Below are 27,993 nucleotides of genomic sequence, written 5' to 3'. Positions count from 1 at the left end.
CAGGGGACGCCCCGACCCCTCCATCGGGGCTGGGCCGGGCGGCGCCGCGCGGGGGAGGTGCCGCGCCGTGCCCCGCGCCGGGCGGCCGTAATCCCATCAAAGGGCCGGACCCAGCCTCCTCCCCCCTTCCATTTCCGTGCGTCCCCGTCCCTGCCCGGCGCGAGTACCAGCCCCGCGATCCGCTCCGCTCCAGCCCCGCTCCCCGCCCGGTCGCCGCCCGCAGGGGACGCGCGGCGGCGGCGGCGCCCCTCGCCCGCGGCCACCGGCCCCCAGCGCCCCGCTCGGGCGGGGGGACGCGGCGCACATGGAGGGGCCGGGCGGCTGTCACCGCCGCTGCCACCGCCGCTGCCTCGCCCTGCTGCTGCTCCTGGCTTCGTGCATTGGGTGCGCGGCCGCGCCGCGCAGGAACATCCCCCGCCGGCAAGGTAGGGCGGGCGGCAGCGCTGGACGGAGGGTGCCCGCCCCGCACCGACAGAGCGCCGCGTCCCTTTAGCACAGGGGCTGCCCCTGGCCGGGGACAGGGGGCCGAGCGGGTGACGGTGTCGGGGCAGTGCCTCGGGGTCGGGCCGCCTGACTCCGTCTGGGGGAGCGAGTCCGTGAGCGGGTGCCCGGCGGGGCGTCCGCTGCTCCTCGCCCTGCCCTGTGAGCCCTGCTGTGCCCACTCACGGGGAGGAGAGGATGCCCAAAGGTAGTGGCAGGGAGTGTGCCACCGGGAGCCGTGAAGTTGCGGAATCGGTGTACGATCCGTTTCTTCTGGCATCTTGCGCCCAGTGCCGGTGGGTTCGGTCGAGTTACAGAGCAGGACCAGACTGAGGCTACTGCGGAAGGAGTTTTTCCCTGGATCTCGTAACCTGGGGTGCTGCGTGGGCAGAGTTAGGATCCAGGTGAACGTCTGAGCCGGTCCGAGGTGATCTGTCGGCAAGGCTGTGCTGTGGCTGTGACAATGTATGTGTGTGGCAAGCGAATAACATAAGATATGGAGTAGTAAACGTGAAAGGAAAATTATTAGGAAAGCAATTATTTTGTCCAAATATGTAGTTATTCTGTACCAAGCATGATGTGGTCCTGATCCTGCTTCTGTCTGAGCGTTACCCGTGTCATGCGGGAGAGTTCTCACGGCTGTCGGTGCGGTTTGTGCGTTGATTGAGGAGGTTGTTCATGGTCCTTAGTGGCTGAAAGTTAAAACTTGGAGTCTGAGCAGCTTTTACAGCCCTTTTACAGTCTGCAGTGTATGAAACACTGAGGTAAAATGTAAACAGCGAGATGGGGGACAGTGCATGGTGAAGTTTGACATTCTGCATGCTTTAAAAATTGTGGTGCTAAGAGAAGATAACTATGTCCGAGACTGCCTCAAACACCGGGGCTATCCTGGAGTTTTTCAGGCCAGCTGTTTTATCACTGAGTACACTGGGATTGGTTCAACTGAAAATGAAGCAAGTTTAGTAAATTCTACCTCAGCTCATGAAATGTTTGTAGCTTCAGATCCTTTTTGTCTTTATTCCACAGTGTTTAAAGATTTGCATTGCTGGTTTTTGGAATCATTATTGTGCGTTCTCTTGCTTCTATGAGAAGAAAACCAAATGACTGTACAGTTGGAATCTAAATACTTAAATACAGCCTGAGCTTAAAACCCTGACTGGACAGATGGCTAATTTTACTGGTCTGACCTTGTCTCTTAGGGATCTAGTCCCATGATCCTTGCTTGGCATAATAGCTACCATTAAGTACTTGAGGAAATTAGGGAGACAGTCGTTGTGAATGAGATGATTAGTAGCTTGTGTTAAAAAATCTGGATATTTGAAGTTGTGGATGGAAAGTTATAAATATTTTTAAATATTCCTCTACTGTAGCATGCTCGTGTATTTGTTTCCCCTAGTTACAGCAGAATGACAGACCTGGGGAAAATGAATTTCAGTGCATTAAAGGAATTTAAAGCTTGGAAACTAATTGTAGCATTGTGAGGGAGATGAATTAGTATGCTAATATTGTGTTTACTTTTGTTAGTACACATTTTATGTTCACTTTTTATAACATATTTCAGGTTCACTGACTGATTCAATCATTCCATTTTTACTTCTTTTGCTGTATAAGAAGTATATGAGTTTTATTTGGAACAATTTTTTCCACAATTTGTGCAAACATTTGAATATCCACTTGTAGCAAGATTTGAAGAGGGAAATCCCCCAGACAGTTTGTGTGCAGCACTATATGATTTAAATCCCGTCTGCATTCTGCCCCAGGGCTATTGTAATTGCAGGCTTCTGAGAACCCCATGGCTGAGTCCTTACTGTGAAATGTTGTTCTCAAAACACTGAGAACAAGTGTAGTAACTCATAGGTAACTCACATCTCTTCCTTATTCTGCAGTACATCACATGCTGGATGGTTAAGAGTGGAAAGGAACTATCATTTACTTACAGCTCCAAAATCACATAATCAGTGAATAAAGAAGATATAAGAGAGTGAAAAGTTCTTTAAGACATTTTTTTCTTTCACTTTGCCCTTTTAATAGCAACAGAAGTGAGACTTGTACAGGAATTGTAGCTGAGGTGAAAGGTAAAGGTTATATTGAGAGAAAAGTCATAAAACAAGTTCATATTCAATAACAGGAACTGACTGGGAGGTCCTGTGGCTTGAAAGGAAAAAGATAGTAAAATGCATCTCCATTTTCCCCAAGTTTTAGCTCAGGGCTCATCTTACAAAGATCAATTTTGTAATCCCAAGAAAGCAGCTGACTGAGAAATCTGTTTGTGAAGTTAAAAATATATAGTCAAACGGTCACTATTGCAACTTCTTAAATTAATCTTCAGGGAAAAAGGCTGTCGAGCTCAAATGTGAAACATCCTGATGACTGCTAAACTCATTTGAACATTTATTTACAGTTACATAATACATTTGCTGGAGACAAGGAAACAGGATGACAGACTCCTTGGGAAGGGTTTAAAACAAATCCTTAGACACTGTGTCGTGAATAGCATAGTTGGGAGCAGATTAGCCTGGGATTCTCTATATCTTGTATTCCCAGAAACTGGCACTCTTACTGCTGCTTTCGCATTGTTTTCTTGCTTTTGCCTTCTGCAAAGACACAAGTTTTCACCATTTCTCTTTCAAGTTTCAACTGGTTGAAGATTAGAGAGCCTAAAACTAGCCCCCATTGTGTTACACTGCTGCTAATGTAAACACGATAATATTGAATTTTAATTGTTCTATGATTTTAGAGAATTATTGGGGAAAGAGCTGACCAATTAGCTGATTTCCTGTGGATGTTCATGGCATAAAGTTGTTGCACTGTATTACATTGATGCTTTTTTAGTAACAGAGTGAAAAGTTCCAACGCCCTGTAGAATAATAAAACTGTTAAGTTGGTCTGCATGGAGAGTAAAAATAATCATATCTGATGCGTAGGAATGCTTCTTGTTTTATATATATATTATGCTTGCCAGCTAATATAAACAAAGAATTTGGCTTGTATCTATTTCCCAGATGTCCATACCGGTAGACATCACTGGCTTAGTGAGGAAGTGCTGGAGGAATCAGATCGGGTAAAGTCTGAAGACTTTACAAGAGAATAGCACTCAATATCAGGGCCAGATTTTGAAAAGAGCAGAGAACCTTGGTCAGCACTACAGTAAATGACTTTTTTTTTCCAAAGAACTTGGCACTGCAATACTTGAATTCTTTAGAAAATCTGACTATAATAAGAGCTGTTGGATATAGAACACTTTTGAAAGTCTAGCCATATTTAGGTATTTAAACAGGTAAAACTGCCTTGAAATTAGGTCTACAGATATGAAAAATGTAGCAGTCTTTGGGAAAGAATGTACTTGCTTGAGTTTTTAAATATTACAATTTTTTTTGAGCAACAGTAGGGTGAATTGTAATTCGGTGTCATAATAAATCCCACATGTAAACCATGCAAGGCTAAGGTTGATTTGCTGCTGAATGTGAAGAGTCTGAGAAGAGGAAAGAGTCTCAAGCTGAATGATTCCTAACATGAGGGCTGCAGAGCTGTCAGAGATGGTGCGTGTCTGTGAACTAAAACCAATAAAGAAGATGTGAATAATTTATTCAGGGGAAGATTAATATCAATCTTTTATTGTTTCAGAAATATCCGATGTCTTCAACACCAATAAGAGCAACCAAGCACTAATTATATATGTATTTGTCACCTTTGGGTATAAGTTGCACCACAACATTATGCGTCATTCCCATTTTGAGTGGACTTGCTCTTGCTCTGGAGTCCATACTCTGGTAAATCCAGTATGTTTTCTGGTTTTAATTAGCCTCACTCAGAGCAAAATGTGTTATGTCCTGTCCATCCTGAAATTGCTATCTTCCTCTGTAAAAGGAAACTTTCAGTAAACGTTTTTCTTGGGCACGATTTTGCCAATGCCCCATCTAAAATGACTATTCAGACTTTCACCAGCATTCAGAAAGGTAAAATAAGACAAGACATTTTAAATATTGGTGGAATTACACTATACCACGTATTGGGGTTCCCAGTGATGCTTTGGAGAAGAGTGGTTTCATTGGAGTTAAGGCACTAGGGCAATCCTTGGGAAATCTTTCTGCCCTGAGGCTATCACAGACTGTCTTTAAGAGTTTGCCAGTCCTCCTGAGGCCATATTTTCATTTTTATAAATGGGATTAGAGTGGTTTTATGCTTTTATCCTTTTCCAACCATGACACATTAGACAGTGGTAAGACGTGAGGTAAGCATAGTTTTACCTCAATTTTAGTCAGTGTTACTAGGCTTTAATTTAGTGGTAGTATGTAGGTAAATGCCTCCATATCTTCCAGAGTGCCTTGCACAAAAAACACCCTCTTTTTCTCTGGCAGATACTCAGTGACACTGGACTAGACAGAGCACAGCACTGTGTACTGTGTACAGCTCATGAGGAGCACATACAACAGTCAGCCTCATCTTGAACTTAATGGCAGGGATTCTGAGTGTCAGTCACCCAAAAGACACCTGAAGGAGCAGAAGAGTACCATGTCTTGAAATGGAAAATTTCAGGGAATGAGTTCCCTTCAGTGCCCCTCAAACTCATTGATTAGCTAAGAGTATACTTGGGTCTTTCCTGTTCCTCAGATCACGCTTACATTAGGACTCAAACTTGTACCCGATTCTGTTTCTAGCCCTTTAATGTGGTCTTATTGAAAATAAAAATGATTAAAAAAAGGTGACTAATGTTGCTGCTTCATGTCCTCAGAACAGGACTGATAGAACGTTTTCAACAGGGAAGTGAAACCCTAAAATGGCCAAAGAAAGTTTTTCATATTAAAAAGTTATTAAAGGATATTAAAGATGCCTGAAATCTAAGTAAATTGCCACGAATAGGTCTTAGCAGAGTCTATTATTTCATTATGGAGTGTACATTTTGGTCATATTTATCGGTGAATGTGCACTAGTGTTCTGTGATCACATCACAAAAGACTTTTTAAGCCACAGGCACAGGAGACTATGGTAGCTGTGTGATCTTGAATGAAATTTCGTAATGATTTTCTGTGCAAACAAATGTTCTAAAATAAACCCCACAAAACAAACAAACTCCCAAACTGTTCTTCATAACTAATTCCAACTGAAGGGAAATAATTTTGAGTACGGCTAGGCAAGATTTAATTTCCTTTTATTTTTTATTTTTAGTGAAGATGCTTATATATGAAAACCAAATTAGTTATTTCATATAATGTGAACGTCCAAACCACAGCAAAAGATGAACTTTTTTTTCAGACTTTTCAGGGTTGCTGAGCTGAGAACAAGCACAGCCAAGTTCATCTTTGAGAGTAACTGCTTCAGGAGGGCTTAAGCCACTGAAAATTGGATGCTTAGGGGGAAAACTTCATCATGAGATACCTAAATAGCCTAGAGAATCATACACTGTGTGATGATCCATAAAACTCTGCAGGTGAGAGGTGTATAATGTGAAATACATCAAATTCATGCCAGTTCTTCTATCAAACACAGTGTAACTACACCCAGAAGTAAAGATTACCGTTGAGGAAAATCCCTCAGGATATTGGCCTCTAATGAAAGAGGAATCCACACAATATTGGCACAGGGAGCCATTTGTTCAAAAGGTAGAGAACAGCTATGGGGCCATGGGAGAAACACTTTGTTCTGTTGGTGGCTTGCTGACCCTGTAGTTGGATAGTCAGAATGCTTTGGCTTAGTTTTCTTAAAAAGATCTCTCATTCAAGCATTGCCAAAATTAACCTGGATAATTTTTAGAGCTAGAAGGTATAAACCATATGCAGGTGCTAACATATTCTGAACCTGGCTTTCTGAGTGTATCCCCAAGTAGTGATAGGGTGTGTTTCTTATATATATATATATATAAATTGTATACATATTATATATAACAATATAATTATATATTTTATATATATAATATTATTTTATATATGCACTATATAATATATAATTATATATTATAATAATATAATAATTAATAGTATAATAATATAATAATATATAATAATATTATTTATATATATATATGAACCTTGTAGTTTATAAGTAGTGATAGAGTGTGTTTCTTATACATATATATATTTTATATATATATATATTAACCTTATCGTTGAGAAACACTTTTTTAATTACAGTGCAGATAGCAGTCATGTTGAGAGAGTCCTTCTGAGAAGACACTCAGCGGTTCTGAGTTTCCCCATGTCCTTGGAATATAGTCAGTCTAGTTTAACTCATACAGAAGGATCTTTGAAGATGGAAGACTCCCAAGCCATGTTATGCTTCCCACCTCTCTCAATTTTAAAAGTAATTTAAAATTGCTGGCATCTGTAAAAATGATGGCAGAGCCAAATATCAATACCTATGTACATTTAGAGTTTGCACTTTGAATCATCTTTCTAAAATGAGGGGAAAGGAGCATCTTGTGAATGTTGACCATGCTGATTTCAAATACAGAAAGTCATTCTGATCCTTCTGATATGTCGGAGGCATTGTTATACATATAAAGTTTTAAATCAAGACTGACTTTGTGTTGCTGGGCTCATAAATCTTCTGAAAAAAATCCTAAGGGCAAAAATTATACAGTATTTTACTGAAGTTTAATTCTTTCATGCATGAAAAATTTCAACTGGAATATCATTTTAGGAAAAAAAACCCTTGAACAAAACCTGTCAAACTACAAATGATGGAAAGTAGGTGTCTAGGACAAAAACTTTTCTGGTTTAATTAGACATAGCAGAAGCCAGAATTTGTTCCTTGGAACGGAAATATGAGCTCCTTTCCGTATTCTGGTTTGTAGACAATTACAGGAGAAGGTAACATGTTTCTAAAAATAAGCAAGCACTTTATGAAAATGACTGTTTATAGAGATGTTGGCATTGCAGCTGATACTCCAGCCATGCCTGGAGGCCAGCATTCTGCTGGCATTTTTAGTTCCTGTTCCCATTTCATGACGTTCTCATTCCCACATGAACCTGTTGTGTGCAGGTTGCTACTGTTCTCATCTTAATGAAGAACCATAGTGGCAGCACTGTGATGTGTTGATTTATGCAGCCAAGAGCTGTGACTCTGTCCATGTGTGTGTGAAAGGACTCACTCAGTAGTGTGACTGGTGCCTTCCAGCCATTTACACTTGCAATGTCGTAAGATCATAGGATAGAAGAAGAAACCTGCAGAATATAAGCCGTTCTTTCAGGAACTTCTGGAGAAAGGACTAGACAGCAACTAAAATGGGTTTAAAGGGGGAAAAAGCAAGCTGTTTGAACCAACTGATGGCAAGAGAAGGGCATGGCTTGCATGAGATAGCCCCGGCAGAGGTTTGAGCCAAAACGTTTCTTCAGGCTGCAGAAAACAGGGTGCCAGTGGAACAGGGAATGCTTTGAGAGAATTAGAGAGCATTAGACACTAACTTTGTAGACATCACAACTGTGTCTGGGTCTTGTGCTATTTTTTTCCTTACATATTAGGTGTTTATGCTATGATATATTTCCATGTCCCAATGTCTCTTGCAGTGAAGAAGGTTTTGTCCTTTCCTGTCATTCTCCCAGCTTTCACATCCTGCTGCTTGTTACTGGTTTTCTGCATACACAACCACATCCCACATTAAATTAGCACAGGGATTCAGCTTTTAAAAACACATCTACTTCAGCCACTTAGTGGAGACAAAGAACTTCCTCTGGTTTTTACTGATAGTACTGGTAAATGGAGACACTTGCTGACTGCAGAAGGTACTGAAATTGTCCCATTTCTTACAGAGGAACTGCATTAGAGAAGGATTTCCTGCTCCTTGAGAAGATGCCGGATTTCCTCTCTAACCTGGCCTTCAGCAGCCTTTAATAAAACTTCAGTTGCCATTGAGCAGGTTTCTCCTGTCAGGTTAGGGTCACTGTGCAGTGACAACCTTTGTGGATGTGCTTTTGCAGCATCCCAAACTCCATTAGGAGGAGTATTGCCTGGAGGTCAAGGGAGGTGATCCTTCCTCTGTATGAGAGGGACACATCTGCAGTACTGGGTCCAATTCTGGGCTTCTAGTAAAACAGGAGACATGGATATACTACAATTAGTCTGGCAAAGAGCCACAAAGATGAATGAGTGGGGAGAAGAATAGTTCAGTTTTGGGAGTAAGATGCTTGTGGGGATCTTAAAAATGTATATAGCTGTTGGTTGGAGTAACGAAGATGGAGCCAGGCTTTTCTCAGTGGTGCCCTATGACAGAACTGGAAGAAATGGGCTCAAAGTGAAAGCAGGAAATTCAATTTAAATATAAGAAAATACGTTTTTTACTGTGAGGGTGACTGAGCATTTACCCTGAGATGTTGTGGAGTCTCTGTCCTTGGAGATATTCAAATCCCATTAGTCAAAGTCTTGGGCAACCTTCTTTTGCTGGGCCTGCTCTGAGCAGGGGTTTGGACTAGGTGTATCCAGAAGTGCCTTTCAGCCTCACCCCCTCTGCGATTTTTCAGAGTGTCACAAGAATCTCTTGAAAATGTCTGTTTTAGGTTTCCCATTCAGCTTGCTTTGAGCTGTCCTTCATCCTGTCATGGACTGGAAACACCAACTGGACACACTACTCTGCTTTCTACAGGGAAATAGGTGTTTGCTGGAGTTTTGATCAGTACAAACAGGTTTAGTGGGAGGTTGCTACGCTTTGTCTTCTGTAGCTGTATGAGGCCTGTGCCAGAACCTCAGGGATAACAAACCTGCACGTTTATTTTGTGATCTTTTCCGGTGCATAACTGGATAGTTTTAAAGTAATGAATAATGAGCTTCAAAACAATCACTCAGGATTTGGAGGGATTGTGGGAAACCAAGATGCTGCATGTCCTGTCCTCACCCTGCACATTTGTTACTTGTCACATGGTCAGCTTTGTCCTCTTTGTACTTTAATCTTTTTGCATGTGTGTCTGCAAAGTGTGTGTGATTGTCATTTTTTTCTATCTGACCACTTTTCAGGAAGCTCCCATTACATTTTGTTTCTTGTACCAAGAAAGCTATTTCTTCTAGAGCTGTTTTGTTCTGAATTTCAGCAAGAGAGAAATACGTAGTAGATAAAGCAAACAGATTAAGGGACATCTAGGAGAACATTTTTCAAGTATCATGAACAATTTTTGCCAAGGTTCCTGTTAAAGATAATAAGCTTTGGATAGCAAACACTTGAAAAGTACACCCTTAAGTGATACTGATAGATGGTAAAAGAAATTTTCAAGTTATTTATTTGGCATTTTTCAGTTTAACTGGCCTTTTTATTTATAGATATATTTTTATCTATATAATGAAACTGTATTTTTTTGATAATAAATACAAAATCTTTCATATATGGTTCTCTTATATATTGTATCGTGTTATAAATGCTCAGAAAATGCAGCAGACTGACTTTTATCCTTATTTTTATCATTTCATTTTGGTGAAATTCCTGCTTAGTAGTTTATTTTCACCAACAATGCCTAAGACTCAGTCATGAACTTCAAGCACTATTTGATCAACTTTGTTAGTGTTTTCCTCTTTCTGCTTCCAATTGTTTTCAGAGTGCCATGCTTTCTGGAGCTCCTGTGGTATTACTGCTTCCTAGCACCTCAGATGCATAACCCACGAGATAAAAGAGAACAGCTTTTTTCTTTTATTATTATTTTTTATGGTGGAAATGGGTTGAATTCTATCACATGGCTCAAATCAGTGCCAAGAGGAAGGGAGAAGCCCTGGGATAGGAAGGTGGAGAGAAACGCCTGGAGGAAGAGGAATAGAGGAGTGGGGAGGTAGCAAAGGGAAAGGCATGAGGCCTTCCCCTGGCCACTGGCAATGAGCAGCTGCTTTTACCCAGTGGAAGGATGGAACTGCACATCTGGATGGCTGAGTTTTCTTCAGATGCAGTTTCCCTTGTGCTCACCTCAGGCAGCCTGTGCAAACCCAGAGGGCTACCTGGCTGGAAAGCTGCTTTCTGCTGCCCCTCTGCTGAGTGGCTTCTTAAGTGATGGATGCTCACAGTGTAGTCCAGGTATAGAAAACTGAGGAGGGAGACAGGGTTGGAGGGAGTGCCAGGATAAGCTATTGGCATGCTGGTTCTTAAGCAGCCTGTCCCACTGATTATTAAAGTCTGTTGCACAGACAAGGTGTCATCCTGTTGCTTGATTTCAGCTACCTTCTGGCACTTAACCCTCTGAGACACTTTTTTTAAAAGTTATTTGAAAACTGGCGAAGCAACTACCAAGAGGGCAGGCAATGGCAGGGCAGGCAGGATGCTGGCAGCAGGCAGGGCTAACTGCAGCCCACCAGTCATGGACACATCCGCAGAGACAGGGCATGACGGAGCCCAGCCAGGAGATCTCAAGCCAGGAAAAATGTTGAGCTTTACATTCAAGCAGTCACTAGGCTGGAGGAGTGTGAGATGAGCCTCAGTGCCACCCCTTCTCCAGGAATGGGAACCTGGCTACCATTTTCCTCTGCCAGGCCAAGGTGCTGCAGAAATGTCAAGAATTATGGCAGCCATGCCCCAGCTCTGTGGCTTTGACAGCCAAAGCACAAGCCTGATTTTAGGGGAGCGAGCACCAGATTTTGACTCAGACTTCCAGAAAGACACCTGAGGTTATGCAGGTAGAGTGTCTTGGTGGGGCTTTTTACAAACGCTTCATTTACTTTGGAAGTGGAAAGTGCTTCCATTGGTGAAATATTTCACCAAGTTGTCTCACGTGCAGGTACAGTATATGCAAGTTTGCATTTGTGTTAATCAAACTGGCCTCTGATTGGTAATTATTGAGAACACAAGCATGTAAGAGTTGCACAGAGAGTGTCCCATGTGTTCCTCTTGACAAGGCAGATATAAACTAGACCTTTGCTCAGAGATATGATGTCCCCTGCTTTTTATAGACTTCAGCACCAGAAATTCCCCAAAAGTGACTCCAGTGCATAACCATCCAAAGAAGTTTTTTCTGTATCTGGTTCTTAAATTTTTTTTTTTTTTGAGAAAGCAGTTTCTGCTTTTCGTTCTCAGTCCTAGAAATCACTGTGCACTGTGCAGAGCTTACCTCCTCTCTCCTTCCCTTCTCTGCAGAGTTGGAGCCTTCCCAGGAGCAGACCTCTGCTCCAGGGAGGAGTGTAGGGAGGGAACCAGGACTTCCCACTCCTGTCTTTCTGTTCTGTGACCTGCAGGGCCAAGGCAAAGCAGGAAAAGCTGCGACAAAGTCACCAGTGACATTGTGCCTGTTTGTAGTTAATGGGATTTGCTGTGTTACACTGTAGCTTAAGTGCTGAGCTTTGTCTCCTTCATTCCCCTTCCTTAGCCTATAAAACCCCTGGTGACTGTCACCTCAGATGTACCTGTGGCAGATAAGCGACGCATCAGAAAAACATCACGTGGGTCCAAGCCTCTTACTATTATAATGTTGAGGGCATTTTTTCATTGTGTTTTTTTTTACAGTATTTTTAAAGGACTAATGAAGGTTGGGTTAGTCTCTCCAAAGATTTGTGCACGGTGGTCTGGGTCAAAACCCATGATGCCTCTACAGGCCCATGTTACCTGCCCTCTCTGCACTGGCACTCAGTGTGGCAGCGTGCAGGTGGTCCAGTGGATTTCCTTTTGTCAGGATCTGATGCAGTGAGAGGCAACTCATTCAGAGCAATGACTATCAGGGTTTTCCCATTTTTGTTGTTGGTTTTTTTTTGGTGTTGATGTCGCTACTCTGGGTGCAGAACCAGGAGAGACTGGCTGAGATTTTCCAGTTTCAAGTCATTGTCCTTTGTAGTTTTTGTGGCTGCGAGATTCTTGCTCTCTTACATACTGCTGCTGGGCAGTGGGAGCTGGAAAACACTTCAAAGAAATTTAAAGATGGCACATTTTTTTCATTTAGAATTTCCTGACCTTTTCAGTTTGTCATGCTGTCTTCCTTCCACTCTGGTGTTTGCATAACCTTGTTCTGTCTGTAAAAAGAAGGGAAACAAGGAAAGACCTTATCACTGTTTATTGTTTTATAAATAGGGATTTCACCAATATTTCAGAGAGTGGACCATAATGTACTTTATTTTACTTCTAGGAATGGACAAGCTGTTTTCCTGGAAAGGAGCTATTACAATGATAAAATGCTATTTCACTAAAACTTAGGGGTTTTATGAATTGCTGAATGCAATGAAATAATCTTTCAAACAGAAGAAATTCAAGGATACTTCTGGAAAATCGTTTGTTCTGAAAACTTCAGTTTAAATGTGTTTCAGTTATTTTTCATGAGATTTTTTAATCCTATTTCTTCACATTGTGACATGTTAGTAGTGATAGCTGGCATTTTATCAACAAATTTCTCATGTTTTGTGGAACACAAATAGGAGACACACCAACCTGAAAAGTAAGGAGTACTTCAGTCAGTATGTCTTAGCTGTTACTCAGAGAGATTTAAAAGTAAAATAGTGAAATGCTTATCTCCTTTAACTGACCTGTGCCCTGTCATTAGTAGTAGTACAGAAAATGCAGTATAAAGATTTTGGTTTTCCAGCCACAAAGTACTAAAGATGAAATGAACCATCTGTTTTCCCTGAAATGTATTACCATATTATTGCATGAGGAGTGCATGAGTGAATTATTTGCATATTATTTCATGATGTGTAAGTACCTGGGACTACCTGCAGGCCTTGAAACAGCAACTACATCTAAAAAGAAAATAAAATGCAAAATATAGTTAAAATTCTAAAAGAAAAATTTCTAACACCAATCCTTCCAGATATTGCATTCATCACTACTTCTGAAAAAACCTGTTTTCAGTCACTATTATTTTAACCTAATTTAAAATTTAAATCAGTTTTGAAGTTTACTCTAAAATAGTAGTACTATTAGTACACTGTAAAACAGTAAAGATGAGTTTTATCCAACTCATCCAAAGCACTTCAGATGTGAAGCTTGTGAGCATTAGAAATGTTTTTGTTTTTTTTTTTTTTTGAAGTTGGGTTTCTTTTCTCATAATTGTTCATCACTGTAGTAAGACTTTGGGCTCAGTCCATGACTGGAAGGAAGGAGAAGCTTGCCTGTGTCCACATAAGCAGTTTTCTTGCAGTAGTTGAAGGAAAAGATCAGGCTGAAGAGGTTACTTAATTCATCACAATAAAGAATAGCATCATTGACTGGCCCAGGCTGGGGACCATTCCCAGGAGGCACTTAATATGTGGGCAGAGGCTGTTGTATGTAGCAGAGGGAGCCACAATGGAAGCAATACTTGTATTGAGATGGGATAAGCTTTTTTACCATCTTTAGTTTGAATTGTTTTTGTGAAGTAAAAAGTTAAATAATGGTCGTTATTTGGAAATGGTGAAATTTACTCCGTCTGAGGGAAAGGGCTCATGTGTTCTTCAGCTTACTTGGAGAGCTTGTTTGGTGACTTCTTTACTGGTTTAGCAGTTTTTGCATATTTTTAGAAGTACAGAGCCAAAGATGTATAAGCAAGAAGGAAAAGAGGTGTAAGCAGAAAAATAAACACAATATTGTCAGCTCAACATTGTTTATCTGCAGCCAAATCCTCATTAATTTCTTGTATTTGATATACTTTCATAATGTATAGTCATAATATGTGTAACAGTGTTCCCCCTTAGTTAATGGCTTCTTTACATGGGACTGGAGTCATTGCTTCCATTACCATCAAAGCGTTTTGGACAATATTGAAATTTCTGTGCCTGATGGACCAGAAAGGAGAATAATGGTGTTTGTACAAAATATGTTTACTTGTATTTTTTATATAAATTGATTCCTTATTCTTTACGATCAGAGCAAATCTCCATGCCTTCTAAGGTATTCACCAGACCCAACCGCAGAGCACGTTGGCAGAGGGGATCATCACTGAGGCGGATTTTCAGGATATGTGCAAGTAGTGAATATGTCACACCTCCCTTGCTTGCAGATTCCCAATCCAGGGGGCTGCAGAAGGGAGTATGCTCTGTTGTGGTTTTGCACTGTGAATGGTGCTACCAGGTTAAGAGATTTTGTGCTGAGTTTTGAGAAGAGATTTGACCTGAACTGTGGGAGAAACTACAAATACCCAAAGAGTTTTACCCTTGGAAACTATTTATATTTTTAATAGTCTAAACATGACATTTGACATAAAGACATAAATATTTAGACCAGTTTCAGTATCTGTTTTTAGTGTGCCTAATACATGATGCTCTGTAAAATCATGCAAAATACATGAAGCTCATATTTGTCTCAAAACAGTTTGTCAGTAAAGCAGCAATATGTGTTGCAGCAGTTGTGATCAGCTGCAAACCACTTTGATACGGTATTGTAGCAGTTATTCAAAAGCCATGATGACATCTTCTGCAGCTCAGTGCCATAAACATTGCTTGTGACAGATCCTGCAGTGCCTTTGCCATGGTTGCAAAGGGAAAGTTCAGTCCAAAAATGGACATTTTTTACTTTCTGCCTGGTTTTGTGAAATTCAGACTCTTGACAACCAGAAGTGACTCTGAATGCCCAGATGCACATTGCTAGGCTGTCAGGGTAGGAGCTGTGACAGCTGAGGACTGTGGGACTGCCACACTGCATAAGATACTCCTCTCTGCCTTGCCCTCTGTCCTCCCCAGGAAATAAGTCTGTACATGGGTCAGGGACGCCACAGGCCTTCCTTTTCCTCTTGGCTCCTGGCTTGGGCATGAGGCAGCCCTCTCCCTGACAGGGAGAGTGCCATGTGCCTGCTTTTTGCACAGTTTTATCACGGAGAGGGCAGGAGGCAGTGGTGTGTGAGCACTGAGCTTCATTTGAGGCTGCTTCCGGATACAGCGCTTACACCTGGTTCCCAAGCATGCAACCTGCTACTACCCCTGTTGTGTTAGGGAAATTTCTAACTTCTATAGAGTTTTATCTAAATTCTAGGGTTAATTGAACAAGGAGGATAGAAAAATAGGTCTCTCTGACTCCTTGCTCTTATTTTCCCTGTCTTAGGCCAGGGCTTTGTACTCCTCCAGTGACAGTTTATAGGCCAGTGTAACTGAGGTCAGTATTTGGCTCTCTGTGTCTCTTTCATCAGCTGCAACCTGGAGATAGTAGTGGTTTCTAGGGCTGAGTGAATAATTCATGATATGCCTCCTTATTTAACAGATGTTGCCTCTCTGTTTGCAGACAGTCTGCAAATGGATTTCATTTCGTTCAAATTTATTTGTTGTTTCAAATTATTCACCAAATACTTTCAGTAAATAATTTTATTGGCCTGAAGTGCATTCAGAATATGAATTTGAAGCCTGCCTTACATGACTGTTTGTCATTGCTGGTTAAAATTTGTTATTTCGGCAACTGTGCCTTCCAGCAAACTTGTTTCATAGAACTTCCCCAGAAAGTAATACAAGAATGCCATGAATATGTTAAGAGTGAATGTTCAGGGGGTATTCTTTCTTCATTATTACTAATGATGTGTGATGTCAGTCAGTCTCCCTGGGTGTTGTGAAGATTGGAAAGGTGTTTCCTGAATGTGAAATGCTTCTTAAGTGGACAGTGATACTCCAGCCCTGGCTGCTCGTCTCTGCCTCTCCTTTCAGTTGCACGTGGTACGTGGTGGTGCGTGGTTCCAGCTACTGCTGAGTGCAGGGCAGGAGGTGAGCACAAGAGGTAGAACTCTGCTGTGCTCAGAGCCCCAGGAACAAGCAGGAATCCATGGGACTAAGTCTGTGGTAATGAAGAAATCGGGTAGGGGGTCCAGGGAACGCGGCAGGATTTGGCTCTCATCCATATGGTTGAACTCCTTTCCTTCCCCAAAGATATCCATACTGGTGTGGTTCATGAGCTGTGCTGTCCTCCAGACCATTCCTGAGAGACTTTCTCAGCAGGCTGAATCTGTGCCACAGGCTGTACAAACAGTAGGGATGTGTGAATGTCCCTGTCTTTGGGTCCTGGGTAGTATCCAGCATCTCAGGAACACATTTAAACCTATAGGTTGCTCGATAGCTTTGCTTGAGGCACTGGGTGCTCCTGAGCTGATCAACAGCTTTTCCACTGGGAAAAGGAGGTGTCCCCCTTTGATCCCTCTTTCCTGGTATTCCACTGCCACCTTATAAAGCAGAGGTGGAAAGGGAAAAGGGGCACCCAAGTTAAATCTGAGTAGTGGGCTGTGTTTGATAGTTTGGAACGAGGGGCAGCATAGGTCTATTCTTCAAATCCATACCTGCCAGGTAGCTAAAGGAGAGGGCTTTTTGTCCTATGGCTACTTACACAATGCTGTTTTGTTTTCAGCAGATAGGCTGGGGCCTCCTCTCAATATACTGCTGGATTCACTGAACTGCACAGCGTTCAGCGTGCAATGGAAGATGCCAAAGCAGCACGCGAGCACCATTACGGGATACACAGTAAGTGATCCTTCTGCTCCATGGCCTCAGGCTGCACATGTGGCACGGTGAACTGGGTGGGAGAGCCCATTCTCATAACAAACAGTGCTGTCACCCAGAGAGCAGTCAGGGGACAGTGGGCTTGAACAGATTGAACTGTAACTTTAAGAAACGAGCAGATCACGTTTTAGAAACAAGCTACGATGAGAATTTGGGTTGGATGCCAAGGGCTTGCAGTGGATATATATTGTTTTTCTGTTGTGCTTTCCCTGCAAGGGTCTCAGTGCTTTCTGCAGCTGATAAAACAGTGAAGTAGAGCAGAGCAGGTTGATATTACACTGTGCGTTCAGATCCTTTGACTTGTACTTCCAGCCTGAGGATTTCTTTAGCAGGAATATCTTGTGCAAACTAACCCTCTAAAACTTCCCAGGCTGGCAGCAGGTACAAGAAAAGGCGTGTTACATAGTGTCTCTTCTCCTGATAGGTACTGTACTGCATAGCATTCCTGGGAGTCCAGCTACAGCCTTAAATAGCAAAAAGGATTTTGCTTTATTCCCCTCCCACCTCAGAGTTGAATTTCTGTTAAAAAAGCTGAGGGATTTTCCTGTTTTAACCAGCAATTTTGTAAGGGTGTCTCTGACCCACACCAGACCACCATATTACTCTTCTGCCTAGAGGGCAAAAGAGAATGGCTGGCCTAAACTGGATACGGCGTTTTAGTGTGCAAGCAGAAGAGCAATGAGCACTAATATGCCATTCAGTCTTTTATGTTAGATATTGCTGTAACCCAGGTATTCTATGGCAATAAAATTCAATCCCAAAATGGAAGTTAGTCAGTGGGAAATTAGCACCAAAGATGTGGCGTGTTAACTAGGATGTGTTGTTTTCCCCTTCAAGAAAAAAACCCCCAAAACCAGCAGATTTTTTTTATTAGCATTTTCTGTGGAGGGATATGAAGTTTTGAGGAAAAACATACCCAAATTTCAGTTTTATATGAAAAGGCGGGAAGCAGAATGCTCCTGACTGCTTTTATTATTAATGTACACTAAAAGAGTGAGAATATTCCCTGCAATAGGTACTTCTGGTACATATGTTCCTTCATCCCGTGGTCTTGTAAATGACACCAGTGCAGCCCAGCTGCAGGGTTGTTTTTGTTGTTCTGAAAGTGCTTGTAGTCTAGAACTAAGAAGCACTTGGCCAGGACCTGCCTCAGCTGGGCTCTGCATGTAGTTGGGTCCACCCTTCTATGTGAAAACAGAGGTGCAGTGAGTAAGTGACTAAAGTCATAAACAGTTTTCACTGTTCATGCAGTAGATCAAGCATCTGAGCTCCAGTTTATTTTTAAGCCTTGAGCCCATGAGTGGCATGATAATAAAACCAGTGAGAAACAGCATTGATAGAGCTGTACCCAAATCATCTTCACTGTATTAGCTTTTGACCCTTTGACATCTCAGGGTCTCTGTGTGCAGGAAAGCAGATTCTCTCTCTAATCAATCTCCAGTACATGACAACAGACATGGAGAGACATTTATGATAGAGCAATTTTTATAATGTCATAATCATGTAATGTCAACATCTTCCTTATAAGGTGTCTTATAAGAACTTGTGCAGACTAGTCCCACAACTCTTTAGCTGTCCATGCTGACCACAGACAAATGATACACAATTCAAGTTGGTTCAAGTCTGCCCTAAAATCTAGGCTGTGTTTCATATCTGTTCAGCATATACCCTGTATGATGGTGTCCTTTGGTTACACTGACAACTTCTAGCCACTGAAGGACTTTAGCTTTTCATACATTTGAAAAGGTTGTGGGGTCAAATGCTGTCCACAATATGATAACAACGCACTCATTTTTTTAAGTCACTCTGAAGCATTGAGATATTGCTTTAACTGGTTTGACTATATCTTCTTCCCAAGGTCTTTTACTCAGAAGTTGAAGGTGACAAAGCAGTTAAACAGCTCTCACATGATGTTCCCCTGAGTTTGGATATGATTAGCATGGTGAGTATTTCTTTTCATCAACAGTCAGAGCACTGGAGAAGAACATGCAAGTGGGAACTTGCACGTCTCCTTGTTGTCTGACTATTTTATCATGTAAAACTATTGGGACTTGTTTGTATCTTCCTAGTACTGACCTTTGACAACTACTAAAATAGAGCTTTGAACATGCATTTTCTGTGCATTTTCACACATGGAAGGGGTGGAATTACTCGAGTCTGTGCACAGTTAGAGTTGCAATATCAGTGTATGTGTATTACAGTGTCTTGACGCAGGTGTGTGGGTTAACACACAGAGTTTTCAGTGTGTTTTTGTCTCTGTGTGAGACTGTGGCCTCCTGAAGTATATCTGCTTTAGTTGCGCTTTTTCCAAGTTCATCTCCTAGAATATTCCCTCAATTTCTTTTTTTTCTTTTGTTCTTGAAAGCACTACTTTTTCCTATTGCTTTTCTTTGTTTGTTTGTTGTTTTGTTTTGTTTGTCTTTTTGTTGTTTTGTTTTGGTTATGTTTTTATTATATCTCTCCTTTGCATTTTGTTTTTCATTGTCCCCTCCTCTTTCCTCCTTTCCTTTTTCTTTCCCACTTCTTTCCATTTCCATTTGTGAATGAACACTGCCATCCTCTTCTGTTGCACGACTTAGTAGTTAGTACCAAAATGAAAGCAATTTCTCCCTGCTTCTGGGTGATTTTTGTCCTATCTGCTTTTAAAGGGTATTCTTGAAACATGCCAGCGCTTCCTCAGTGCAGAGAAGCTGCTCCTTGAGATCAGCAAGTTGGGAACAAAGATTTTCTGGACTCTGCTTGAGCAGAGAGTGGAAGTGTTGCAGGTTGGGTGCTGTGAGGGGAGCACTTTCACACCATGCTCTGCAAAGGGCAGTCTGTCCACAAGACAGCACTGTTACCAGCACAGGGAACAAAGGCTTACATGTGCTCACAGAGGACCATTGCAGGCTTTCCAATCTTTCTTTGGTTATCCTTCTTCACCATTCATTTTTTTTCCTCCTTTCTCTTCTGCTCATCTTCATTCTCCTTTATTTCCTCACCCCTCTTCCTTCAGTTTCCCCACCTGATGTTCAAGAAAATGCATTCACTGATCCCTTCTGGACAGTGCTCGGAAACCTCCCCACGAGAAGTGTGAATGAGGGGGATGCTCAGATTTCCTGCAGTTTTCCATCACTCTGGTTGTCAGTTCTGAATTCTGCAGGTTTCTGGTATCACAGTGAATGAAAGAATATTATTCTCATGATATATTTTTTCTTTATTTACACATTATTTTTTCACTTCTTATCTTTATCTCTGTTTCCTCTCTTGCCTTTTTTTTTTCCTAAAAAACATTCCTGCTAGTAGTGCCAAAAAAGATAAAACAGCACATTGTTTTTTTATCTTAATCCTGACAGCAGTAATTCTTACTCACTGGGAGAAGAGAGAATGTATCCCAGTACTCATGCAGATGATTAAAAGCCCAATAGACTGCTATGTGCTGCAGCATTTGCCTTATTTTAATTCCCTGACCCATTATTTATGTGGTTTTGCCATCCCTTATTAGTATGTTAGTTCATTAACAAGTCCTGTTTTGCTTTTTCCCAGGGTCAACCTGAAGGACAAGCGATTTTTGTAAGTATTGCTTCACATGAGACTTGGTCACAGCTGTGATTTAAAATGGAATTGAATGTTCCTGACCTGGTCTTTCTACAAATTCACACACAAAATTTCATCTCAGATGTTGATTATAGTTAGCACTTAGATCTTTCATGGACAAAATACAGCAAATAGTAGCAAAAGCTCAAAATCCAGAGGCAAAGTAGCTCCCTTTTTACCAATGGATAAACCTTTATCTTACTCATCATAGGTATTTATGATTTTCTTTTTTTGTTGGAGTAAATTTGTGTAAAGAATGAGATACATCCAGGCAGTGAGTACTTAGAGGTGATGGGGACAGCCAAGTAATCAGTAAAAGGGAAGAACAAAGTCTGGCACTTGGAGAGGAGATGAAGAGGGAAAAATCTGAGCCAGTCCAGCAAGAGCCGAGAAGGAGGAGGAGCTCAGGAAGAGGCCAGCCATGCAATGCCCAGGAGGAAGGAGTGGGAGAGTAGCTACTGGTATAAAACAAATTTGAAATAAATACTAACTCTCTTAATGGCTTTGCAGCTGGTGAATCAATTGATTATTTCCAGTATGGCACTCAGTCCAGTCTAATTCCTGTGAGCAGTAAACAGGCTGGCTTTATTGTGAGGGGGAAGCAATCAAGAGGTGCTGGGGTTTGGGTTGGGCAAGTGCAGAAATTTCAGTGTTTAACGGAAATCTCTAACATCAACAGCCTCTTGCAAACTTTTGTTTTCTGAGAGCTGTTGTAGGAATGGAGAAATCTCATGAAGTTGGTGAATCTCGCCCAGCTTTCGTGGTCGGAATTAAGGGAAGTTTGGTTGACTGTAGGAGGCTGATGTCAGGATGAGACCTTGGGATGCACTTGAACCAGGTCTATCTGGTTCAGTCCTTGCTGAGCTGAGTCTGGATTGTGGCATTTCAGAGCTGAAGTTCCATGCTGGGCCCTTTTTTTCTGCTTGATAAAAATAACACTTCTGAGGGGTACTTGTGGAGAAGTATGACTGGCTGGGATTAATCAGCTCCCAGCTGTCATTAATCCTCAGGAAGTGGTGTTCTCACTGAAATGCTTTCTGTTATATTCATACCAAACTCAACAGAAATCTGCAATAGTCTTGTGGTTAAGTCTGCATAGTTCATGTTTCCATCACTAAGCCGCCTCTCCTGGTGCTGGGTACAACCCTGCTGCTTTCTTAGAGGCTTCTCTGCACCGTGTGGGATGGTTGTAGCAAGAGGTGATTTGCACTGCCTGTTTCTGTGCATGTGTGTGTGCATATGCCAGTGTCTTAGCAAGTGGATAATGTATTACAGCTGTATATCATAATGAAATAGAGAACATGCAAGTGACAGCAGCCAGTATGATTTAGTAAGGTGGTTGTTATAACTGGGCATGGCATTTAGGAACCTGAGCACAAGTAGTAAAAAAGAAGAAAAATCAATAAAAATTAGTAGACTTTAAAGGTGGGAGGTTTTAGGTTGGGCACAGAGCCCTGGGGAGCAACAGTGCTCCCTGTCAAATCACTAAACACACCAGTACAAAATGGGAAGTGACCAGCTGAGACCAGTAGTGCAGGGAAGGAATTGTCGTCAGGGAATACAGTGTCATTAAACCCAGCTCAGTTCCTGCAGCTGTGCTGTATTTAAGGGTTTGATGTTTTTTTTTGGATTAAAACAAAACAGAAAACAGACTTTCTTTGGAAAATAATTTGTAATCCTAGTTTCTGTGAGGCAGCTTACTGCACAGCCTCACAAACAGTTTCAACACACTTGAAGGGAGGGCAAGCTGTGTGGCCAGGCAGGGAGGGATATATGGATTATTCTATGTGCAATTGACTCTCCTACCACACAAGAGGCATCACATTGCTTCACTCCATTCAACGATGTGAGATTGTAATGAAAATATCAAATGCCATTTTTTCGGGTTTTAGCAAGAGTGTTGTGTAAGACAAGAAAGTGAGGTTGGTGACTAGTGAAGCCTTATCAGCAATGTAATGTCCAGTTTGGGGTATCATGCTTCAAAATGTAGAGGCAATCTGAGTCAAGGAAGGATTACAAAAACGACGGCAAATTCACTCTTCCATATACTACCTAAATTTATTATCTGTGAGGCCACTCTGTCTCTTCTGGGAGGGAGAAAACTTGGGTTTAAGTTTTAAGACCCATCTTCTAAATACAAGTAAAAAAAAGAGATGAAATATGTACACACAGACTACTGGACAATGAGGTACAAGGAAACATGTTTCTTCTCCAGGATTTTATTTGAAAGTGTTCTGATGTAAGGTGGGTATTCCCTGAAATTGCTGCAGGTCAGGGTAGCTTTATGGTATCCTGAGTCTCATTGATGTCCTGATTCTTGAAGATCAAAAGACACTTGGTCTCATGGATAAGCACTGTGTGTCCAAGAGCTGTGTTCATGGAGAGGACGTTGCTAGAAGGAGGCAGGTAGCCACATGTGTAAGGCATGAGATTTTGAGGGTGCACATGTTGAACTTAAAGACCTAAGTAGATATTAGGACTTTGGTCTTGGTTGGCATACACTCAGTGAGAATCCTTCTGTTTAGTTCATTGTAGACTTGGATCTGGAGGTAATAACATGAGGCAAGTACATGAATATCCAACTCTCTGTGGGGAACAAGTTCCTGAATAGTGTGAAAACAATAAGACAAATAATGAAGGATTTTTTTTCTCAGAAGACTGAAAGAGGAATACTGGCAGGAACAAATGCACACAGTTTAAATGCAAACAGCCAGTACGTACGGCATAGAGGACAGGAAAGCAGGAGTAGAGTCACTAGTATTGTCACCAGGAGTAGGTGCTGGGTTTTCAACAACTGGATTCTCAGATCAGGTTTTGAAAGATCTAAGTGCCTTCAGCTCTGAGACTGAAAGACCCAGATTAATCTTTCAGAGTGAGTGTCCTTGCTACCTCTTCTTGGACAGTTACTTCTCCAGCATTGCTATCATTTCTCTCAGGTTCATCTAGACCATTCAAGCAGATCAAGGGTGAATGACAGAAAAACAGGATAATGGTCAGGTGGTCCATGTTAATAGGAAATCAGTATTGCAGCTCCAAAACCGCAGCCAAAGGAATGACAGATGACAGGGTGTTGCCGAAAAATGTTGCAGTAATAACATAAGTTCCCCAAAGGGTAGAGAGGGAGAGTTTTTTCCAAAAGATCATCATAAGGAAATTTAGCAGTTAATAAAATTTTAGGATTGTTTACTATTTTATTGCAACTGGAAATGCAGATTTAAAGTCTGTTCCAGCGCGAAGAGAAAAGGAGATCTCCGCATTTTCACATGTACTGTGACTAATGTTTTTAATATCAGAGAATGAAAACTGGAAGAAAAATCTCTGTAAAACATTTTTTATGAGACCTTTTTTCTCCCCCCTCCCCCCCACAAGAGCAGTCTGTGGTGTAGAACCTGGTATTTCTGTTTACTTGTATATGCTGTCAAAATTCCTAAGTCTGGGATTAAAATAGAGACTACAGGTAGGCTGCAGGTAAAGAATACTGAATTTCTGTACACATGTACACATGCTCCATTAAAGATTAGATCTAGTGTCTGAGGCTGATCCGTGGTATATTCAGTAGCCAGTGATGAAATGTAATGTTTTGGTGACACTTTTTAATTTCTGGGAGATTTGAGCAGGCTCCTCTGAATAGTATTCAGCAGCACAAGGTCCTCATATGGAGTTGAGCATCTCCTCCCTTACGGTAGTTGTCTATGAGTTAATCTTTCTGTGTTTATAGCAGAAGGACAAATAAGGGAAATGCTCACTTCAGGTCAAGGCTGATAGCTGAGCTCGTAAAATTGTGAGAGGCAATGGGATAGGGTTCTGCTCCGTGAGAAATTAAAGATCATCAGTTCACACTGCATCAGATTGCTTCATTCTCAGGAGATTTTATGGCCTATGAATTTAAAACAAAAATAAAAACAATGCAAAAAAAGAAAAAAAAAGAGAGAGAGAGAAAATGCACCAGACTGATACCAAATACCAGCAATTGGCTCAAGGGAGAGAATAGTATGTGCCTTTGACTTCACCAAGGAAAAAACTGGATAGTAAATGCAAACAATCTACAGCCTTATGAGTTATGCTGAGAAATGGATCCAGGTCATCCCTATGGATTCCCCTGGGGCGAAGCTGCAGCTTGAGAGGAAACACGTGGTGCTGTTTGTTTGTTGTTTCTGAGCTGTTCTGGGCTAGGGACAATCTTCCTGGGAGAGTATATGGAAAGTGACCTGTAAGATACTCAAATCCCAGCCCACAGCAGCATCCCCAGTTACAATGGAGAACTTTCACACTGTGCTTGTCTCCTCTTGACTCTGGCAGGATGTTGTCATTGGTGACCTGAAGCCAGGCACTCCACATCGCGTTAGCGTTGGAGCATATGGCTGGGCAGGAAAAGGACGACCCAGCATGCCCAGAGAGGTGACAACCTTATCCCAAGGTAATGCCTGGTACAAGGCTCTGCAAAACTGGAAAGGCACATGTCTGTAACACTCATACCTAAATCTCTGTCATGTGCAGTAATGTAATATTTTGCTATTATTTCTACACAAATGTGGGGTTTTAAAGGGGCAACAGGTGAGAGGAGAAGCCTATGAATTTGATTCCTGGGTCTGTGGGAGTTAGATCATTGTGTGTAGTAGCTCAGTTTCTTCTCTAATGCTATTTCTTTGCTCCTCTTCTGGCTTAGATCAGTGCATGCCCCCGGCCCCACCCTACCAGCCCCAGATTGTGGTAGTTTCTGATTCAGAAGTTGCATTGTCCTGGAAGCCCGGAGAGAGTGAAGGAAGTTCTCCCCTCCAGTACTACACGGTGGAATTTATCAGGCAAGTTTGCCAGTGGAGCTTGAATTTCAGTGTTTGTGTATTACAGTGGTTTTTGATTTTTGTTTTTGTTTTTAACCTAAACTGCACTATTAAACTGCATATAGATCCATTTTGTAACTTATTTACCTACTGTGTATAGTACACTTTGTTTTCCTCTCAATATGTGTTGAATTACCATGAAAATTTAAAGACAAAACCAGAAATAATCCAATTTGTTATAAAATCACCAGTAAGTTGTTCTTTCTGATTGAAGAAAAATAAGGTCTGATTTGATCTGTTCCCTGCAATAATGGCTTTGGTGAATGAAGTTTTAAGTTTCTCCTGTCATCAAATGCTGTCAAACCATGCTGAGAAAAGAGTGTGTGGCAGAGCAGTTCCCCTGGGACAAGAGTCCTCTGGGCTGCTATAGGAAATAATCCAAGGATTGAAAATTCAGTATGTTAGGCAGTTTTACCTGATAAAAGTTTTAGAACCATAAAATTGTCACAGTTGGAAGAGACCTTCAGGATTATCTAGTCCAATTGGCAACCCAGCACTGCCACTGTAGTCCATAAACCACTAACCATATCACCCAGTGCCAGAAACAGACACCTCTTGAACACAAAGTCATTTGGGTCTTGAGCTTGCAGGATGTAGACTTGCCTTGTTATGCTAATGCTAATCAAATTTACATGAAATGTTGTTCTCTCTGTTTAGGGTTTGAGGGGAAGGAGGGGTGTAGATGGGGCTTTTTTTTTTGTGTGTGTTCTTTTACATTGAACTCCCTAAAATTTGCAGCAATAGAACTGAACAGTGACAACTTGCCGATCAAGTTGCTTATATAATCTGCATAGGAAGGGTCAGGAGGAGGTGATTGTGCCTGCAAGCACAAACAAGTATTGGTATTTGACTGTCCATATGCTTTTGTGAGCTCATATGTTCATACAAAGCTGTTTATTTGCATTTGCTTGCCCTTATGTTTACTCTTACAGTGAATGCAAAATTCAGCCTTTGGAAGTTTAATCCTTTGGGTGAATACTTGATGACAGGTTTTGGTTGAAGTTCCTGGATAAGAAGAGGGATTGCTTCTTTAACTACTCTGATCTGTAAAGGTCAAAATATTGTTCTTCAGGAAAACAGAGTAATTTTTGATAAAGAATTGTTGTTGTTGTTGAGACAGACAGGAAGAACTATTGATTTTCAAAGTGCTCAAAGTATGGTTGCTATCTAGAAGATATAGATATAACAAAAAGAATTCCCAGGCTGAAAACCTACTTGTGAACTGAAGTACTTTTTGGACCAAAATGCCCCATTATTTAGTGGGAAGCCATTCAATGTTCATTGCACTTCGAGGCAGGACATAGGGGCTGAAGATTCTTATCTCTCTCGTGCAATTTCTGCTGTAGAATCACCATGAAATTTCTCCAATATCTATTTTTTGAACACAATTTTTATCTGAGCCTTTTGTTCTCTGTGCATCTCTCTCATTTACTCAGTGGATGGGGAAGGGATTTTGTTGAGTTCTGATTGACTGCACTTCTACAGGGTCTGTGCTTTTACTGGAAAGTGGAGCCTGGAGGTTTGTGTACACTCCTTCATAGCACCAGGAGCCTGCTAATGGAAGAAGAAGTGGGCACCATCATCTCCATCTGACACATTGAAAATGCACCCTTGAATGTTTTTGTTCAGCCAGGGAATGGAAAGTTACCTTCACTGTTTAGGTCTAAAGATGCGAGTGATTGAAATTTCAGTGTTTCGTTGGTATTAGACTTCGGGAAAGAATTTGCTAACAGCACAATGTTTTGATTACACTGTTTAGTTTGAGGTTTAAAGCTCAGCTGGAAGTGCATTTGTTAATTTTGGGATTATGCTCTCTTAGACTTGGAAGCTTAATTATATATTTGGAGAAAGTTCAATGAGCCATAAGCCCTAATAGCAGTTAGAGGTAAACATTTAAGTTTCATTGTCTTTTGCTGCATATAGTTTTAATTACTATAAAATGTATTACCATGACTTAAAGCTGTTAAATTAAGCCAATGTAAAACTAAAACAAATTGGTTCAAGCAAATTTAGAATTAAGTCGTCTTATATCAAAGAAATACAACGTTATGCTGTGCTTTTGTGAAATTAATGACTTTCTTATGCAAATGTGTAATTTCTCTTGGGTGCAGCACAAATGTCTAAAAAGTATCACATTGTTGAAATCATTTCCACCTCTACAGAACTAACTTAATGACTTTAATCCTAGAAAACACATGTTGGGAGAAAACACTCTTTTCAGTTTCTCAACTGTGATATCCGGGGTTAAAACCTCATGAAAATTCAATGCATTAATTGTTTTCAGATATCAGAATCCACCCAGGGTCTAAATTTTGTGCTTTGTTTAGGCATTTTGCATAGTTTTCCCTTAGGACTCTTTGGTTCCCTATAGGCAGTGGAGGGGGCTGCAGGTGGTTTCAGATGTGGGAGGAGCTGGGCTAGCGAAAGTTCTACTCTGCTGCTGACTTTTAAGAGGATGCTAAGGAAACCACACCCCCAGCTTGTCTAAATGCTGAAAATCAAGAGGGAGACTGTAGGACTCGATTCTCACCTCATCGTTCATAAGAAATGTGTAAGAGAACGTGTTAAACCCAAAACAGCTGACAGTGTCTGTAAAAGTTTGTAGGGTCATTGTAAATATTCTGTTGGTTGATGGTGAGAAATATTTTATGACAAATGGCATTTTTATGAAAGCGTCTAAAGTGATACCGTAGACTTCAGCATATGGGTTTGGGTGTTTTTCCTAAAGACACTATAAAGAATTAATCCTCAAAATGCCTTGGATATT

The 27,993-nt window shown here is 41.3% G+C and overlaps 1 protein-coding gene across 2 annotated transcripts in view; it reads left to right on the top strand.

Moving 5' to 3' along the window:
* The first annotated feature begins 304 nt into the window (after window positions 1–304).
* The window catches only part of EGFLAM (EGF like, fibronectin type III and laminin G domains), a 73,761-nt gene continuing 46,072 nt past the window's right edge, over window positions 305–27,993 (top strand). Inside the window, exons 1-6 of one of the 2 annotated variants that reach the window (XM_027709154.1) lie at window positions 305–425; window positions 16,658–16,770; window positions 18,668–18,751; window positions 20,335–20,361; window positions 24,685–24,802; window positions 25,052–25,187. In XM_027709154.1, the coding sequence (XP_027564955.1) occupies window positions 305–425; window positions 16,658–16,770; window positions 18,668–18,751; window positions 20,335–20,361; window positions 24,685–24,802; window positions 25,052–25,187 (599 nt within the window). The remainder of the gene's footprint in view (window positions 426–16,657; window positions 16,771–18,667; window positions 18,752–20,334; window positions 20,362–24,684; window positions 24,803–25,051; window positions 25,188–27,993) is intronic. The other variant, XM_027709155.1, reaches the window with a different exon arrangement.

This window comes from Neopelma chrysocephalum, unplaced genomic scaffold (assembly GCF_003984885.1).
Source record: "Neopelma chrysocephalum unplaced genomic scaffold, ASM398488v2 Primary Assembly neopelma1_96688, whole genome shotgun sequence".
Classification (NCBI taxonomy): Eukaryota; Metazoa; Chordata; class Aves; order Passeriformes; family Pipridae; genus Neopelma; species Neopelma chrysocephalum.
This window is presented reverse-complemented; position numbering and strand designations above follow the sequence as displayed.